Genomic DNA, 19,471 nt, shown 5'->3' on the forward strand with positions numbered 1-19,471 from the left:
TATCAGATATGAAGAAGTAGGAAAAATAATAAAATCAACTTTTGTGAACCCAATACCTAATTTAAGAGTGAAATGTCACCTAATACAGTTGAAACCGTCTGTGTATTATATACCCAAGATATTCAGTATTCTAAATTTGATGTTTATAATTCTCATGCATTCATTTGTAGCTAAACAAAAACTTTTAAACCCCATATAACAAACTACCTGCTGAATAGTTTTTAACTGGAACTGAAATTAGGGAGTAAAATAACCTGAGATATCTCACTACTTTTTGACATCAAGCAAAATGAAGGAAAGTTCATCTTTGCTATTCTTTTATCTTCCTTCCCTGCCCAGTACTACTTCGAAGTTTTTTATTTTACCTGTACCTGTCTTCCAGGTACTAAACCTGTTTACATTTCCAACATCAATATGTAATATCCATGTAACTGTTTTGGGAGTTACACTTTTCTATCTGTCCTGTTAGAAAGATTATTAAACTGCATTAGTCTATACTGGGTTGCTGTGTTTGTCTTCTTCAGGATTATTAGCATGAGGGTATTTTGCAGGCATATTTATTAGTGATATATATTAATATAGGAGAAATATATTGCATAATAATCAAGTCAACTTCAGCTAGATAAGATGAATCAGTAGGCTAAAATCTAAAAACATGGGGTTCTATAAAAATAGAGAAATCTTAGACTTTTGTTTAATAAATCCATTAAATAAATATATGAAGGGAAAGCCAACATTAAATGTTGGGACTTGAGGTTTTAGTGACCATAAAGTGAATCAGTGATATGTGGCTCTGAAAATAGCTAAAATATTATGCTGCATTAAGAATAAAAAGTATCCAGAACAAGGGAAATGATACTGTAGTGACATCACATCCATAACCTCTTGTTAACTTTTAGTGCTATACAATAATAAACTGCACTTAGAGCAGAATTACCAGGATAGTGGGAAAAACTTGAAACCATATCATATGGAAAATGGTGGAGGCTTTGGCAATGTTTATTCAGTGCTGCTGATAATAACTTAAAATTTAAATACTTGAAGTTATATAGAATAAAGATTAGACTTGGCCCAATGTAAAATAAGTTATAAATTGCAATACAAAAATTCAGCCCCAAAATAAAAACAAAAAGCCCCCAAAACAAAAAAATACAAATAAAAAAATAAAAAAACCCAAAAATGCAGCCTTTTAAGTCTTCCTTTATTAGCGCTAACACAAAACTGAATAGAGGTATGGTGGTCAATGAAAATTCAACATAAAGGATGGAACTGAATTACATAGCCTCTGAGGTCTTTTCCAACTCTTAGCATCATATAGTTCCATAATGCTAATTCACACAGATATTAGTTAAGGAGATAGTTATGCCCCTCAGGATCTTTTTAGTTTAATAGACAATAATATAGTGCCATAAACCTAAAAAATACAGTTCTATGCTTTGAAAAAGAAAAGGATGGGGCAGGTCAAAAGTATACAGGGGCCAATCTGGGAAGTTCCATTGGGAGGACAAATTTAGCAACAAAGTAATAACGACAGTAATGGAATATAAACCAAAGAATAAAATATCCATGAGTCCATAATATAAATGATTGAGTAGATAAATGAGAGAAAGGAAAAATCTTCCTTATGGAAGAATTCCAATAAATAAATGTAGAACAAATGAAGGAAATAGAAAACAACCATTGGACCTCCACGATAATAATTCCTGTAGGAAAGATTCACCAATGAATGTTAAAATTAGTGTCATTTCTGAGCTCACGCCTATTTAGAAATTGTGTCCTGACATGAAATTCAGAGTTAATTATAGCATAGCAATTGATTTTGTTCCAAATAACAGTCATTATAAATTTTGTTTTTTTAAATGTTTTTATTTATTTTATATTAAACGGTACAAATTTGTGAAATTGGGAATAGTTTCCATATTGACTGGTCAACCATTCACCTAGGTGTTAAGGCCAAAAAACTATGAGTCATTTTTGTTCCCTTCCCCCAACCCACTTTCAATTGTATCAGTGTCTTGTGAGCTGTACTTGCTAAGTATATCCCGTATCTGACCACTTCTCACCACTTCATCAACTAATTCCCTAATCTGAGCTACCTCTTGCCTGTAGTAGCTTCCCAACTGTTCTTCCTGCCTCCTATTCCCTTATAGTTTATTTTCAACATTAGCTAGTAACCTTCACAAAACAAGAAATAACTCAGATCCCTTTAATCTCCTGTGCAAAAGTCTCCAATGGCTTTGCCAAGCTTAGAATAAAATTTGCTCATTACTCTGGTCTATAAAGTCCTATATGATCTGACCCCTTAACAACTTCTCTGACCTTTGCTACCATTCTCATCCTCATTGCTTATTACAGCTTTCCAGGCTCAGTAGTTTTGCTTTTCTTTAAACACACCAACCTCATCCCTGTCCCAGAGCCTTAATATTTGTCATCACCTGTATTGGAAAGTCTTTTTCCTCAGATCTTTGTACTGCTTGCTCCTTTACATCAGGAAGGTCTGTGTCCAAAAGTCACCTTAGTTAGGATCTTTGGGGAAGACCTTTCTGAGGCAGGCTGCCCTGCTTTCACCTGCTTAATTTTTCCCCCCATGGCATTTATCACTACATGAAATAATACGCACTTATTTACTCATTTATTATCTGTTATTCAACTTGAATGTACACACATAAGGCAAAGGACTTTGTCTTGCTTACAAACTATATCCACAATACCTAAAACAATTCCTACAACAGAGTGGGCCCTCAAATATCTATTAAATAAATATTTTTAAAACATTGAAGGGCAAAAACAGATGAAGGCCTGTATTAGAGGCAGATTTCTATCTCTGAAGTTTGTACCAAAAATGTTAAGCCTTTTGAGACAAACTTTAAAATGAAGAAAAACAAAGGATTTTTTAGCCATCTTAATTTTATAAATTCAGTTGCTTAAAAAAAAAAACTTGAGAAATTTAAGAGTAACTTTAATGACTGAATTTGGACAGCTTCTGCAATAATCTTACACCAAAGAAAAATTTTATTAAAGCATAGATTACTGGTTATTTAAAAATACATGAGAAAAGACAAACATACAAAGGCATTATCATACAACTGATTTCTAAACTCAGTACTTTTGAAATACAAAACAATGATCATTACCTTGAAAAGTCAGCTTGAAACAAACCGATTTTTTAAATTGGTTTTACAATTTTTTTTCACTCAATTTTGCTTACAAATGTTACTGGAGTTTTTCAGTTTCATCCCTTATCAGAACTTTTTTTTTGACATGTTTACTTCTCAAAGTAGTATATAATTACTTCTTGCAATTAACGTCAGCAACTATAGGAGGCTTCTCTAAGTCACAATTCAATATAGGTGCTGCTTTGGAAAGAGTTACTGTTTTGGGTTATCTACATTAAGACTCATATACTGACAGGAAAAATATTAATGGGCAAAATATGGGGACTGAGAGCAGGAGGACCAAGAAAGATGATGTTATCTTTTACTGTAGATCCGCTGAAAAAGACTCATTATTTACTTTGATGTTATTACTAGAGAAGCAGTTTCTGCCAGACCACAGGTTGGCTATGGAGTTGTCCATTTTATATTTCCTTTTCTGAAGAATGGCAGACTTCAACAATTGGATTGCTCAACCAAATAAGTAGAGACCCTTAAATGACCATATATTTTAACTATGAGAAATAAATTATTTTCTTAATTGGTTTAGCAGCTTTGGGCCTTGAAAGGTAGCAAAACCCACTTTGTTCCAAAATTAGAAGGCTTACTGAAAGGCTGCTTCTAAGATGCCTGACTACCTTCTATCATCAGTCATGAAGGTGGACCTTCATGAACACAGTAACTTAATAAATGTAAAAATGAACTCATCAACAATGTTGAGCTCACAAACCAAAAAAGTACACTTATAAGGTAGGAATTGGTTTGTATAAAACAAGAGTGTATATATCCTCTTATATAATACAAAAGAATATGTATGATAATAAAAACAATCTATAATAAACTTTAAAGAGATGATTCCAGTTTACATGTAAGTCTGCTTAAACTGACCGTAACTGAATGATTGGAAATTTTCTTCTCCTAACATAATGCCCATTCACTGTAAGCTAAGCTGGACTTAGTTTCTTATAAATCTCTTATTTCCTTGGATTTTTCTACTACACCTTCACTCTATAGCCATTTAACTTGTAAGCTGGGCCTGCCCAGCCTGCCTATAAAACCTCCCTTTAGAAAGATACCAGATGCATTCAACAGAGGCATCTTCTAGTAAAAATCTGCACTTCAGAACTGCATACGAAGAACCAGCAGTTGGTCCTCCAATGTAAATACCCTTCATTTTACGCTATCACAGAAACAGTGCAGCTTACTAACCACTCCTTCCTTACAGAAAACTCAGTACATGTAAAAATTCTTGTTCAGTTTCAAAACATTTCAATACTTATTAATTCCAAAGATCCGAACACCATGTAGCTGTGGCATTTTGGGAATTAGCACACTCAGGAGAGAAGCTGTGTTTAGGATGAAGTGAGTTGGATCATACTTTGTATAGAAACTTGCCAGAAAATACCTGTAGAAATAAAAGTTCAGAATATATATAACATCTAAAAATGAAATTACTTAGAGCTTTTTAAATATTTAAAGGCAGAAAAAAGGTCATTGAAACATAAATACCTAAAAGCAGAATCATTTTTGAGCATTAAAACAAGAGGAAACATTTTAGTTTGGGGGCCTACATTAATTTTATTTGGGATTTGAAAATCTATTTAATAGAGGCATAACTACATTTTGCATTTCTGCAATCATATTAAAATGCATTTAATGGATTACAGTTGCTATTTAGCATCCTTTAAAGCAGAACGCTTTCAAGCTAGGGTTCATATGCTGAACTGAAATTTCAGGTATAGGTAAACAAATACTTGACTGCTCTTTTGATGTTCTCATTTCCATACTGTAGTTGAACAGGTCTATAACAAGTATAACTGGAAACTTGAAAGACACTCTTGTAAAATTCCAGCTGTTTTACCACGACTGAACATATGTACGTATATTCAAAGACATCCAAAATATGAAAATTTGTTTTAGGAGGCCTAAGCCACCTTTACGACCATAAATCATCGAGTCAGAATGTCTAGTTTGACCCAAGCATATATCAGAATGTGGACACATCATCAGTGTGTAAAATACACTAGTGTAGGATACATTAAAAGAGTATCCTTATACAGATAAGATGTAAAGAATAAAACATCATACCTTACTTCATGATAACTAAGAAGTTAGTTTGCATATGGGTGTTTGTCTAATTAGCACTTTTAGAGTAAACAGTAAAGTATTTTAATAGACTTTCCTCTAAAGTGGTGATATCTTGTGTTAAGATGGTTAGAGAACAGCTATTTTCCAAGTACAACTAAAAATAACACAGAGAGCTGTACACATCATTTTCAGAACCATCTGAATTGAGAAATTCTATAATCTTCCACCTACTTCACAAACTATAGTCAGAAAATTCTTCCTTGAGAATAAACCAGGTTCCTCAATCTTTAAACCCTTTCTTCCTGCTTTTGTATACTTGAAGACTGTTTTCATATTTCCTTCACCGAACAAAATAGTAAACCATTTGCATTTACTAAGCTCGTTTGATTTCCCATCATCATTATGGGTTTAATCTGTAATCTGGTATGTCAGAAATAATCTTGGAATGGCTTCTCCTTACCATATCATAGCATATGTCTCCTTTATGTCTCTTAATGAAAACTAATTGTGTGCGTAGATTACATAAAACTACTTGACTCTTACAAAAACCTATACAACCCTCCAAGGGGATATAAAACCCAAATGGGAATCAGTGTGATAGCATATTTTGTCAAAGGGTATACTGGAAAGAGACCTGAAGCTAGAAATTAAGGTTTTAATCTGGGCTCTTCACTCCAACTAGCTACAAGATCTGGAGCAAGATAACGCATTTTAATGCTTCTTCAACTAAAAATCAGGGATATTACTTATCTTACATACCTGACAAATGATGACCAAATAAGAAAATGTAAATGCACTCTGGGAATATCAATGCTATATGAATGGGTTTATTAATGCTGCTTCTTCGGTTATGTAAGGAATTTAATTACAGAATATTTGAAATCATACCTGTGGATCAAAAATATACTTTTAGAAATATGAGTGTTGTACACAGGTACATCATAGTTGACTTTTTGTGATAGCTTTTATTGAAAATTCAGCACATGTAAGGCTTTTTACATGTACAGTTGACCCTTGAACAATGTGGGTTTGAACTGCAAGGGTCCACTTACAGGTGGATATTTTTCAATAGTAAAGACCACGTACTAAACAATCTGCAATTGGTTGAATCTGAAGATGTGGAACTGGGGATACAGTAGACTGACTATAAGTTATACTTGAATTTTTGACTGCACAAAGGGCCAGTGCCCATACCCCAGTACTTTTCAAGAGTCAACTGTAATATAATGCAACCCTCAACATTTTATAGATGGGGAAACTGAGGCTTTCAAGAAAATGGCCAAAAGTCATATAGCTAGAGAGAAGTGGAGCTAAAATACCAACTAGGGCTATCTGAATAAACATTATTCTTGTTACTGCATTAATCTTTGTTAGGCCATACAAATAATTTTTCTTTTGACATTAATTTTATGTGGGGCTACATGTTGGTTCATCATTTGTACCAAATATGCCACACTCATGAGGGAAGGTGAGGGTAGGGGAGTATGTATGTGTGGGTGGGGAGGGCTGTGTGCGAACTCCGTATTTTCTGCTCAATTCTGCTGTGAACCTGAAACTACTCTAAAAGAATAAAGTCTATTAAAAAAAAATTTTTATGTGGGGCTAAAACAATTTAAAAAATTTTTAAATTTCCTCCAAGTGCTATAAATATAAGGAAAAAGAAACCTACCATTCTATGATTACTTTATTCTTTTCATTTGAAAATGCCTTCCCTTACTTAAACATGTATCTAAAACGCACTCTACCTTAAGTCCCAGTTTAAGGGACTCTAATGAGTCCAAAAAGTCTTTCTAGCTACTGCAGACTGCACTGATTCTATAATGGATATTTTATTATGTATAATCTTTGTGGTACAGAGTGATTAGGATATATGTGAAACATCTATTATATGCAAGCAACTTAGTGTGGAATTCAAAACAATCCATGCACTTGTAAATTCTTTGCAGAAATAAACATTTATAATAATAAAGAAATAATACAAAGAGGCCTAAATAAGGGATATATAACTACTATGGAAGTTCAAAGCAGAGCATTATCACTGAACATTGGGTGCTAAGGAAAAGACCTCACTGAGGAGGTACAATTTAAATCTTCAAAGAATATGACAGATAAATTAAGAAAGGAGAAGGCAGTAAACCTAATTACTCCCCCCAAAAGACAATGTAAAATGAATAAGTATTGGAAAAAAAAAAAAGTATTGCAAAAAAAAAGGAAAAATGAGGAACCATTTTGTGGAGGACCCTGAATATTAGGCAATAGGAGGAAATTAGATACCAGATACAAGGTTAGATGCTTTACAGATAGATATTATCTCTTATTTCTTACAGCATCAGCAATGAGTTAAGCACCATTGGCTAGAATTTTATTTATGAGCAAACCAAACTGGCTGAGTGACATGTACAGGATACAACCCAGGTCTGTCCTAAAACAGAAGCCTAACCTTTCTTTTCTCTAAACCATACTGTCCCTCCCAAGGAGTTTGAACATCCAAATGTGGCAGAAAGTCAATGAAATTCATCTGAAATGCACCCTTGTTTAGGGAAGATTAATTTGGAATATAGAATAAGATAATATACTTAGTTTTCTTGCAAGAAACTTAAGAACATGAACTAGAATGTATCTGACCTGTACATTCTAGAATGGCTAGGCATACCAATGAGCATATAATGTTGTCTCTGAATGTATCAGACTGAAGTGAAAACTGGTTTATTACCAACTTGTTAAAAATTTTGCCTGTATTTTATACTCTTTATGAGGTAGCTATTTATTGATAAAGGTTTTCAATAAAATAGTTTCTAATTCAAATTTAATCCAATAAAAGGATGGCTTCCTCTCATCGAATCCTCCTTATACCTAAAAATATCCACCACTTACAGAATTATTGGAGAAATTGTGAAAAACTTCCGTGAAGATGTAAACTGTACTCCATAGTCCAGTTGTTCCCAATGAGTTAGGAGCCTTGCTTTACCCTGGTCAGGAGTTTCAAAAGGTGTTCCTTTTACTGCATGCAAAAATACATACATCCCCTGGAAAGCAAGCAAGGGGATACATAATCAATATCAAACACAAAATTTTATTTGTCAGTAAGTTTTAAGACAGTTTCAGACTGTTTATGAGAGTGTCTGATTAACAGCTCAAGTTTTAAGCTTTCACATTATTGTGAAAGACTGGGGCCAGTTTCTTGATAGTAAATTAAAACTTCTAGGGTCTTATATGGAAATAATATTTGGAAAACCATTATAAAGTCAAACCATTATAAAGTCTCTTTTAAATTGAAAATAAATGAAAAGTACCATCAGAGTAGCTTTATATCATTGCATGTAGATTTTCTAACACATTTCCTATTAGAAAACAGGATTACCTATTCCCCAATGTGTAGGAAAGTTTACAGTGTCATGCTGGTAAATCTTATTAAAAAAAACACACAAATTGGCAAATAATAAACAAAATCTCTGTATCAGAGAAAATGGTTTTGAAAATATTTAATATTAGAACTGTATTTGTCTCAATAGTTCTTTTCCAAAGCAACAGAGATAGCTTGATATAACAGGTATAATGTCAAAACAATTTGCTTTTAAAATCATCACTGTGCCTCAATAGTGTTTCTTTTAAAGTTAGTTTTTAATAATCAAAGTAAAAAAAATTACTAAAAGACATTCTGTCTAGTGATACGTTTTAACATCTAATTTTGTGGGTAATTAGGAAAAAAACAATGTATACTAGCTTTGGTTTCCTTGAGATACCCATTTAGATTGATAGGTAATGCTTCATTGCAAGATCACTGTCTAAGGTACTGGTAACAGAATAAAGCCTATATATTACCATGAAACAGTGTTATGTTACCCACTAAAGTCATGACGTGATATCATTTTTTTTAACTTCAACTTTTAATAAATATATGGAAAAAAACAAATTTTGGTTTTAAAATTTTATACTATTCTACTAGATTAATAGAGCCCTCTTTTCAAAGCTTAGCCTACTTGCCAGTTATTCCACTAGGCAATTTAAAAGTTTTTTAGCTGCAATAACACCTGAGCAACAGAGGAATGGATTCATGTTCCATTGGATTTAATGCCACAAACATTTAATAAGTGGCTAACATATGCAGGACATAAGACCTGTATGCGTATATGAAACTGAACAAGATATGCCCAACACCTTGCTTCAATCTTCTAAGAGATTGCAAGGGGAAAAAAAAGATATGCATAAACAGCTACAATGTAGGGCAGAAATTCATATCAAAGATACAGTTACAGCACTCAGGAAATGCAGAGGAGGGAAAGGTTCCTTGTTACTGAAGCAAAAGCCTTGATGGTGTCAACTATTTCATTCTTGAAGGTTCAACTCAAATGATAACTCCTTAGTAAAGTCCTCCTCATTAGCAATAATTAACCTCCTGCCTATGTGCTTATATAGAATTTTATTGAAATACTTTGATTATAGCATAATATACCGTGTTTAAGTTGTCTACATAATGTTTGTTTTCCCATTAGCTTAAATACCTCAGGAACAAAGGCTGGTACAAAGCAAGTATTAGATGTTAAGCCAAGATGACATTAAGCCAAGGAATGTTTATTCTGTAAGCATAAAGAAACGATTTTCACATGAGCTTTAAAAAGGGACTATGAAACAGAAATTGTATGCTTTCAAATTCTCAGGAGTATGGGACCCCAAAAAAGTTAAGAATCTCTACTCTAGACCATACATGTATTTGAATTATCAAAGAGAAAGAAGAATCCTCTCATTTCCTTCAAACCACATGCAGTCACCAGTGTTTAGAATATAATATTTAAGGTGAGGGTGGGTGGGTGGTAGAGCACATGCTTAGCATGCATGAGGTACTAGATTCAACCCCCAGTACCTCCATTTAAATAAATAAATAAATAAATAAATAAATAAATAAATAAATAAATAAATAAATAAATAAATGTGATAGGTCTGTCTTGGAAGAAAATTTATTAAAAAAGAATATTCAAATAGTTTGTTTTATATATTCTTTTCAATGAATAACCATTTATCTTCTATTCCATTATTTTTATTTTTAATAGTTTTTCTATAAAATCTTTGTGATGGATGATTTACCCCCCATAGCCAAAGAATTAGGAGGAAAAAAGTAAGTAGCTCATAGTTAGCCCTTAACAGATATATACTACTGATTCAAACGAAGAGAATTCTTTTTCATAATTTGAAAGCTAGGCTAAGAATTTTGTGAACTATTAACATCTCTTAAGAGTGAACTGTAGCACTGAATAAAAACAATTGCTGTCAGTTTCTACTGTATAGTTCAGAAAGGTAAATACAGTTTTTTTTCTAACCAGGATGACAATTAGGTCTATTTTCCCAAATTTAAAAGCATGCATATGTATTTCACATTTTTTGTTGGTTTAATGTAGGACAACTTCAAAAGAATCTTATAATTGCTACCTTTATGGCTGGTTAGTTAGGTTTTTAGTCAAGAGGACTAATGTCAGAAGTTTGCTTCCCTACATGTTCTCAATTACCTATCCCTCGTCCATGGCTGTATACTGTATCTCAGTCTCAGTCAACCAACTTGAAAATGTGAAGGGGAGAGAAGACTTCCAAAGTACATTTAATACATGTGCCATTGGAGAAGGGAAAATTATATGAGAATAGACTAATTTATTCAGCAAACAGTTAAACAGGTCTTCAGAGATACAGAAATTAAAAAATAAAAGAGATAAACTGCTAATTATAAAACTATGATAAATACATGAAAAAAGAATGCAGCACAGGAATTTTGTAGCTTCCTGGAGGAGGTGATACTTGAGTAATTTTCCCAACAAGCAGGAATTAGGCAGAGCAAGAAGAGAGAGGTGTTAAAATAGTGGAAGAAGAGCCTAAGTCAAAGTAAAAAGGTGAGAGAAGACCATCTTCATTATTGTTAGAGCATAGCTTATGTTTGGAGATGTGTTGAGATAAGATTTGATTCCTTTCTTACCTCTGCACTATTATCAATTGGTCTTGTATGCCACACAAAGAACTTGGCATTTTACTATGAATGTAATGGGGAATCACCGAAAGACTTAAGAATGTGACTTGAGCAGACATACATTTTAAAAATGCTACTCTGCCAAGCTGGAATGAAGGAGAATAGAGTAGGGGAGCATCAAGGAGACCATTTGATGTACTGGAGTAATCCTCCTGAGGGGGGAAAACGGGCATGAGTTACAGCAATGCCCACGGGGATCGAGTTGAAGATGGTACAGCAGTAGAACAAATAGGGCTTTGATTAAATGGATGTGGAATATAAAGGAAAAGGAGTTACCCTAAGACTAGAGGTGCCATATATCCTAGTTTGCATGGATGGTCCCAATTTACACCTAACCTCTTGGAATAGTTATTACTAGAGCTCTCTTTTATTCTCGAAAGAGTCTCAGTTTGGACAACAGATTACATAATCACTTCACCTTTGACATTCAGCTATGTGGCTTGGCCTACTGGGCAGACAATGGTGCCTTTACATTAGATTAGGAACAAAGTCCAGGAACAGATTGTAGGTGGTGAAGGATATATCAGGAATCAGTTCAATTTATACTTGTTTGGTTTAAGGTGCAAGGTGATCTGGCCATTAATATGGTCATCATCATTTAAGGTAGAAATTGAAATCATGGATAGATGAAGTAACCCAGATAGAATATATAGCATAAGAAGAGATGAAAAAAAGAACCTTGGAAACAGCAATATTTTAAGAGGAAAAAAGAGAAGTCTGTGCAAGAGGAAACAGAAGTGGAAAGAACAGAAATATATCTAGGAAAAAACAATCCCATCGAAGTCAAAGGAAATCAGAATTCCACTAGAAGAGATATTAGTGTCAAATATTTCAGAGAAGGCACAATTTAAAAAGTGTTTTTAAATACTTCCTTCCAAAGTCTATCATTTGAAATGGACTAAATGGACATTCACTTATTTCTACCACATCATCCTTGTCCTCCCCCAGTCAACTTCAGATTCTTTCCAAAGGATATAAAATAACTATTAATTTTAAAAAATCTATTTCTCCTGCATTTTTCTGTCTTAAAGTTCTAAGTTCTTCATTTTGGGAATATCTTTAAACAAATCTACAGTTAATCTGGATTTAATTAAAGTCTTAATTAACTAGATTTCTCCCCTTTTATTCTATTTTAATAGGCTGTTAAAGACAAGAAAAGTCACTATCAGGTTTCTTGTTTTTGTTTTTTTTTTTTAAACAGGCAATTTCCAGGGCTGCATAATGTGGTCAGGAGAGTCAGTCTAACCTCTGGTACTCTGTAGAGCTATCATGTAATACAGAAGAGCAATAGTCAATGGTGCTAAGACACCGTAAGTTTCTGGATCATATAAGATATGATTAAGCTCAAAATTTCTATACTGAAATAGGAAAGTATATTTACACAACTTAGAAAGATTTAACAGGATTGAAACAAAGATGTTCATTAGACTCATGAAACATAATTACTTCTGAAGCATTGTGGTTAATCCATATATTATAGTAGCCTGAATTAGTGTCCTCTAAATTATGCTAAAATGACCTACTGTTTTTCAAATTCTATAAAACCAATAGGAGAAAAAAATGTCTTACTTAGAAAAAGGGTCCAATGTTTAAACATAAAATGATAGAAAAAAATACAATCCTATTGCAGATAAGAATTCTTCAAAATTGTCATATATACTAAAAAAAATCACCTAACTGTACACTTTAAATGGGTGAATTCTGTATTATATGAATTAGATCTCAAACTGTTTTAAAAAACTGAGTCATGTGTTCTTTATGACATAAAACTTAAGGCTTTTAAAAAAATTGTTTAAATACAAACAACATAAGCTATACCATCTTCACCATTTTTAAGTGTACAGTTCAGTGGTATTAAATACATTCACACTGTTATGCAACCATCATAACTATCCATCTCCAGAACTCTTTTCATCTTTTAAAACTGTACCCTTAAACAATAACTCCCCACTCCTTCCGTGCCTAGTCCCTGAAAACCACTAAACCTTAAGGTTTTAAGTGTTTAGTATAAGGTGAAATTCTTACCAGATTATGTATAACATTTGTTAAGGTCCAAGCAACAGGAACACTGAAGAAGGGAATACTGAGTAAGACGATATGAAGCAAGCCAACTCCCAATGCATATGTCAGCCACATACCCCGGCTGTTCATTACACGGGTATTTGGATTCACTTCACTGTGAGCAACTCCAACATTCATGTTTGCTCTGTAAGAAGGCAACGAGATGAACCAACAGTGATAAAACTGGAAACCTAAATACTCCTAATTTGACATGACAAAATTAGTGTTACTGGGATTATTTTTTCTCTCGTTCTGAAATAGAACAAACAGACCCTCCAAAATATGCTATATGCAGATGCTGACGAGGGCAGTAAATAATTCTTAACATCTGACTTTATGGTAAGACAAACGATACTTATTTTTATGGTTTTTATTGAAAAATAAACAGTTAAAAGTCCCTTTCCCAAACCTTATCTTCAGCATGGTGGTTTTACTAAGTGAAATAATGGGCAGGAAAACTCAAACGGAAAGAGAAAACCTACATTTTATTATATTATGAAAGCAAAGTGAAAACTCAGGAGCTCAATTTACCAATAGAATAAACTAACATAAAAAAATCAAAGCTGACCCAACCAGTCTGTTCTGAGTAGCCAGACATCTAAGTAATGCATCCATAAAGAGTGGTCAGAGTTCAAATCACTCCTTTATGAATACTGAAGCTGAGGTGGAAATTTTACACGGTCAAGAGACAAGGTTTGTTTCTCAATCTTATGATATAAGTAGGTCAATTAGGTTAAAACAAGGAGCCTTCGGCATATTTTAAACTCTAGTTAACTTCCCTAAAACAAACCTTTCTTTCTTTTCTTTCTCTCTCTTCCTTCTTTCCTTCCCTTCTCCCTCTAAAAATCTATAGGCTTATGATGCTTTAAGTTGGTTACACCAAAACGAAGCAAAAATCTCAAATTTAAGTGTGTAACTATGTCTTCTAATATAAATAACCACCGTGTATCAAACACTTTTTTAAACTGAAGTACAGTCGATTTACAATGTTAATTTCTAGCAAACATTATTTTTATGTGCTATAAGTTCCTCAGAACATGCCACTATTCAAGATGCTTTCCCCACTTTCTACAGCATGTGAAAAAAAAATGCTCTAAGGAGGCTGAAAATTTACAGCTGAGCTGGAAGGCAAAGACCGACCCGCCCCGAGTTCAGAAAACCTTTCCAGGGGGTCCGCCGTGCCACTTTAGGACTGGCAAACAATGACTAAAGAGAGTGAAGAGCCTCTCGGCTCGGCCCTCGCGGGTACCTGGAAAACAGCGACCCGCAGGGACCCCCTTGAGGAGTCCCCTGCTCGCCAGACGGTCACGGTCCCCCTGAGTGGAAGCTCAGCAAAAGCCACTGCTGCTACCGCCACAAAGCCCCCCGCCCCCACCTGCCCCTTTCTTCTCGGAGTTGCAATCCTGTCAAGGCCGGGGCAAGATGACGAGGATTTGGGGGGCATGCCTTGGGGACCACTCGGCCCGCATAGCCAGACACGGCGCCGCGGACAGGGCCGGAGTCCACTCTTTCCCCTCAAACCGACCCGGGTCCGCCAGCAGCTTCCCACCGCCACGGCCGTTCTTGCCCACTCACCCGCCGCCCAACTCCCGGCGGCCAGCTCGGAGTAGGACCTGCTCCGCGGCGGCGGCGTCTCCTCAGGCCGAATGCCAGTGGTCAGCTCTAGCACGGCGCGGCGCAGCGCTGCTTGCGGAAGCTTTCAGGGCCGAACGCGCTGCCAGGGGATTGGCTGCGGGCAGCGCCAATCCCACGTTCGCCGGGCAGGGCGGGACTAAGGGCCGCGCGCGCGCTGTGGGTGAGTTGGAGATCCGCAGGGCCGGGCCTGGGCTCCTGGCGGGACGCTGGCCTGTCTGCTAGTGGATTGTAATTGCCCACCTCGCGCGAGCAAGAAGGTAGTGTCGTGTGGCTAACGGGCGTTCATTCTTATATCCTCCTAGGCTTGAGCGCCTTCTCCCCTCAACTCGTCCCGGGCGTGGCACGAGCGTCGGCGGCGGCCGTGCGCGCCCCTCCCCCACCTCCAGGGGCGGGAAGCGGGTGCGTGGAGAGCGGTCTCCGAGGAAGTGTGGACTCCTTAGTGTCTGGTTTGGTCTTTGTTGTAGCCCATTACCCAGGTCCTTCTGGGTGCTGATCTTAAAATTGTTCTTTGCCAGGCAGAGACTTTAACCCCTGACAACCGTAACTCAGCCTGTCTTGTGAGTAATGTATATAATATTGTATGTTGTGGCATCATGCAAGTAGGGAACAAAACTTTCCTTTATTCTGAGTTCATCTACACACCGACGACAGGCACCTGTGTTACAAGCTGAGGAAATGTGGATACCAAAAATTGTTCTTATTCAAGAACAAGGAGGAAAAATCTATTATTTGGAATTATCTTTGAAATCGAATTTCATTACCTTGGCAGTACACTGAGTTTTTGATTCGTATTGCTTAAATAACTTTCGACAACATTTCAAAATTGGTATAAGAGAACGTTGGTGGATTACATTTCTGTTGGCCTATGAAACCAGTTAGGTTAGATTTATTGCTTTTTAAGTGAATTAATTCATTGTGTTCTCCCTAAAGTCTGTGAGTTTTCTGATCTTTGCTTCTTTTTTAGGTACATTGTTGTCCTTAACTGATTTTCCTGATCACCAGCACTCTTTCAGGAGTGTTTGATTTACCTCTCAGCAAATATGGAAGACTGACTCCTGACTTTCTTAAACATTCTGTGCTGTGACTTGTAAGCCTGATGTTAATCCTTTTACTTTCCAAAAGATGCCATTTGGTACACATACAGTAGAGTGCTTGTTATACTCAGAGGTTATGCTGGGCATGTGAAATTCAAATAAAATCTCTGTTCTCCAAGAACTTTCAGCTTGGAAGATGGGGAAAGAAATACAATAATTAGAATCACCTGTGATGAGTTTGGGATTAGAAGTAAGGAAAAGGTGCTATGAGCATGCAGAGGAAGGAGTGCCTAGTTTGTTGAGGGCAGGGGTTAGAGCAGATAAAGGCTTTCTTGAGGAGGTGATACTTGAACTAAATTTGGAAGGGTGGCTAAAAGTCATCAGTAGAGAAAGGGACCCTTGTGAGCCAAGGAAGGAGTGAGTGAGAGAGGCAAGTTGTGTAGTATGACCGATTTAGTGTGCATTTGGAGAATAATGGGATGACATTAGAAAGATAGGGGTCCAGTTGTTAAAGTGTTTGGATTTAACCTGGCTAGCAGTTGGAAATCTTTCTAAAATTTTAAGTAGAATTGCAATGATGAAATTTAAATTATAGAAAGAACCCTATAGATGGTTGAGGTTCCAGGCAAAATATCAGTTGGTTATTGCAGTAGTTCACGGGGAAAACATTGAGGGGCTGAACAGAGGCATTAGCCACAGGTATTGAGAGGAGAGGACTGGTTTGAGAAATAGTTAAGTAGTAGGATAGACAGTACTCCGTGGCAGGATATAGAGAGTGAGGAGAATTTCTGGGATGACTCAAGGTTTCTAATTTTGCCTTGTGAGACTGGATAAGCCTAGGCTTTGGAGTCAGACATGCCAGGATATGCAGGTGTGCATCTGTCACTTAATAGTTGTGTGATCTTGAACAAGATATCAAGCTTTTAAATCCTGTTTGTGATAGAGGAATAACAGTATACATAGGCTTGTTGCAATGATTAAATATATATGTATATAAAATTACTTACATTAGCTGTTATTTTTTTATTATCAAATAAATATCGGAAGAAAGACAGTTAATTAGAGCAAAATCTGAGATCAGTTTGGAACATGTTAGTTTAGGATGCGTCTCTGTCATTTAAATGATAATATTTAGAAAATAGTTGGAAATGAGGCCTTGGAGTCCAGAAAAAAGCCTGGTTAGGAGATAAAAGTGATGTAGGGGATGATATGGAAGCCAGTTAAAGAAGAATATATAAAGAGGAGTTAAGGCAATGATGACTTGCTGGGAAGGATGACACTCATCCTAATGTTTATAGTGGCTTGAGGGAAGTACTGATAAAATTATTTTTTGTGGTCCCCTCTTTAATTTTCATGAAGTATTCACCATGAGTGAAGTGGTCTGATTATTCTGTGTTGCATCCAGAAATGTGTAATGTATAAGTCCCTGCATTCAGAAATCATACAGGTCAGGGCAGGGGTGTGATAAGCATTCCATGAGTGATGCCAGCCAAATTCCTTAGGAATGTAGGGGAAGGAAAGGATCATTCCTGGCTGGGTGATCAGACAAGACCATGTTACAAATGGTACTGAAAACTGGGTCTAGAATGATAAATAATACTGCATTACGATAAAGTGGAGGTGCAAATAAGGTGAGACTGCTGATAAAGGAAGGTTGAAGTCTTTGACCTTAGTCACTAAGGATAGTGTGTTATTAAGAGAAATAGCGAAGTTAAGTGGGAGCCTTGGGGAGGGGAGCAGGAAAATAAGTTCTGTTTTACAAGTATTTAATTTGTGGTAGCAATGACACCGTTTGTAAGAAATGACTGTTTTGGAGAAAGAGAGATAACTTTTGGGATTTAGATTTAGATGTTATGCTAGAACCAAAGCTTTGAATTTTAGGATATATGAGAAGAGAGCTTAGGGAATATCCATTTTTCTGGGAAGAGAGTGAAGAAAACACGAAGAGATCAAAGAGGTATAGATGGAAAATCCTTGAGAATCAGGTAGTGTCATCAGTGTCACCTGCTTCAGGGATGCCAAGGAACATGAGTCCTGAGAAAAGGATTTGATGATTTAAGAGCTCTTTGGTGAACTTGAAGACAAAAGAATCCTAATAATGGTTGTATAAGCCATTTTGCAAGGATTTTAGACATGAGTTAGTGATAGGGAATTGGTGACAGTGACTATACTTATTCAAGTTTGACTTCATAAAGGAAAAAAAGTGATCATAGGAGTATAGTAGGGTAGCAGGAAGAACTTTTTGTTTGTTTTTGCTTTCAAGGTCAAGATTTCTGAGTGGGAACTAAATAAACTAGGTGAAAGTGTTAGCTTATGACAAAGAGACATTGGTCTGAGACTAAGGAAGAAGAATATGGGTAGCAGTGTAGATGTTTTAAGAAACCAAAGGACACAGTGTCGTGGAGGAGGTAAGGTGTGTGTGGAGATGAGAGTTCATGGTATGGTCTGCTCAGTAAACTAGAAGAATAAGGAAGATTGGGATGAAAATAAGGATTTGGGGAGGGGCCAGTGGAATAGAAGATTTCGAAAGAGAGATTATAAAGAATGAGACAAAGATCATGAGATTAATAAGGAGATTGTGCAGAAGGAGTGAAGGTGGAGGTGAGGCTAGGTTTATACCCCAAAAGTTGATTGACTGGTGTTTTTCTTAGATCCCTGGGACTCTCAAACTAAGGAAAAAGACTTCCTAAACCCCAGTCTAACCATATAGCAAGCCATGGGTTAGACCCTGTGGTGATAGGGGTTTTAAGTGTGGGATATTCATTTAGGAGTTTGGAGGAACTCAATATAGTCCAAATATCCTGGGATCTTTTATCATGTATATGCCAAACACCCTAATATACATTATCTTACTTACTCCTCACCACTGCCATATGATATCATTATTATGTTAATTTTGTAGATTAGGTGATTGAGTTTAGGGTTTAATTTTAAGTTTCTCAGCATTATATAGCTTTTAGTGTAAGGGCTAGGCTAGAACTAAAGCAGTGTGGTTTCAAAGCTTGCTGTTTTAACCAGTGCTCTATTCAGTGCTATCCAATAGGACAATAATATAAGCCACATATATAATGTCAAATTTTACAGTAGTCTCACATTAAAGGTTAAAAAAATGAAATTAATTTTAAGAATGTACTTTATTTATGTAATCCATTATATCCAGAGTATCATCCTGTAATCAATGTAAAAAATTAATTAAATTTTATGTATTTTTTATACTAAGTTTGAAATCCAGAGTGTATTAGCACATCTCCATTTGGAGTAGCCACATTTCAAGTGCTCAGTAGCCACAAGTGTCTTGTGGCTACCATATTGGGTAGCAGTTCTGTATCTTTAGACCTGGGGCCAGTCTGAAGCTTGGGGAGAGTACAGAGGGTGCCTTTTGCTGTGACAGCACTAATTTGTGTGACTTCTAAGATAGTGGAGCAGCCTGACTGTCCACTGTTTTCCTAACTGACTGGAAAGACCTCCCAACCTTTGAGAGCAATAAAAAA

General features: G+C 35.9%; 2 protein-coding genes across 7 annotated transcripts in view; one reads left to right on the forward strand and one right to left on the reverse strand.

Annotated features, from left to right (window-relative positions):
* The window catches only part of PMS1 (PMS1 homolog 1, mismatch repair system component), a 108,337-nt gene that overhangs the window by 3,914 nt on the left and 84,952 nt on the right, over nucleotides 1–19,471 (forward strand). For 2 of the 6 annotated variants that reach the window (XM_032479903.1, XM_014563033.2), the window contains exons 1-2: nucleotides 15,058–15,203; nucleotides 15,911–16,033. The exons of 1 other annotated variant lie outside the window; for it this stretch is intronic. The gene's annotated coding sequence lies outside the window, so the exon portion shown is untranslated. Of the gene's footprint in view, nucleotides 1–15,057; nucleotides 15,204–15,283; nucleotides 15,504–15,910; nucleotides 16,034–19,471 lie in introns of those variants that run through there. 3 more of the 6 variants (XM_006189224.3, XM_032479905.1, XM_032479904.1) reach the window with 2 other exon arrangements.
* Nucleotides 1,846–15,029, reverse strand: ORMDL1 (ORMDL sphingolipid biosynthesis regulator 1). The gene is made up of 4 exons (XM_032479913.1): nucleotides 14,887–15,029; nucleotides 13,276–13,456; nucleotides 8,115–8,266; nucleotides 1,846–4,557 (listed from the first exon to the last, which is right to left on the reverse strand). The coding sequence occupies exons 2-4, from the start codon at nucleotides 13,447–13,449 to the stop codon at nucleotides 4,422–4,424; spliced, it is 462 nt and encodes a 153-aa protein (XP_032335804.1). The 5' UTR covers nucleotides 13,450–13,456; nucleotides 14,887–15,029; the 3' UTR covers nucleotides 1,846–4,421.

This window comes from Camelus ferus, chromosome 5, assembly GCF_009834535.1.
Source record: "Camelus ferus isolate YT-003-E chromosome 5, BCGSAC_Cfer_1.0, whole genome shotgun sequence".
Lineage (NCBI taxonomy): Eukaryota > Metazoa > Chordata > Mammalia > Artiodactyla > Camelidae > Camelus > Camelus ferus.

Coding starts and splice junctions, on each gene's coding strand:
- ORMDL1 (XM_032479913.1), bottom strand. CDS start 13,449: ATGAATGTTGGAGTTGCTCACAGTGAAGTGAATCCAAATACCCGTGTA. Junction 8,267..13,275: donor CAAATGTTATACATAATCTG/GTAAGAATTTCA, acceptor CTTGCTTTCCAG/GGGATGTATGTATTTTTGCA. Junction 4,558..8,114: donor ACAATTTCTCCAATAATTCT/GTAAGTGGTGGA, acceptor TTATTTCTACAG/GTATTTTCTGGCAAGTTTCT.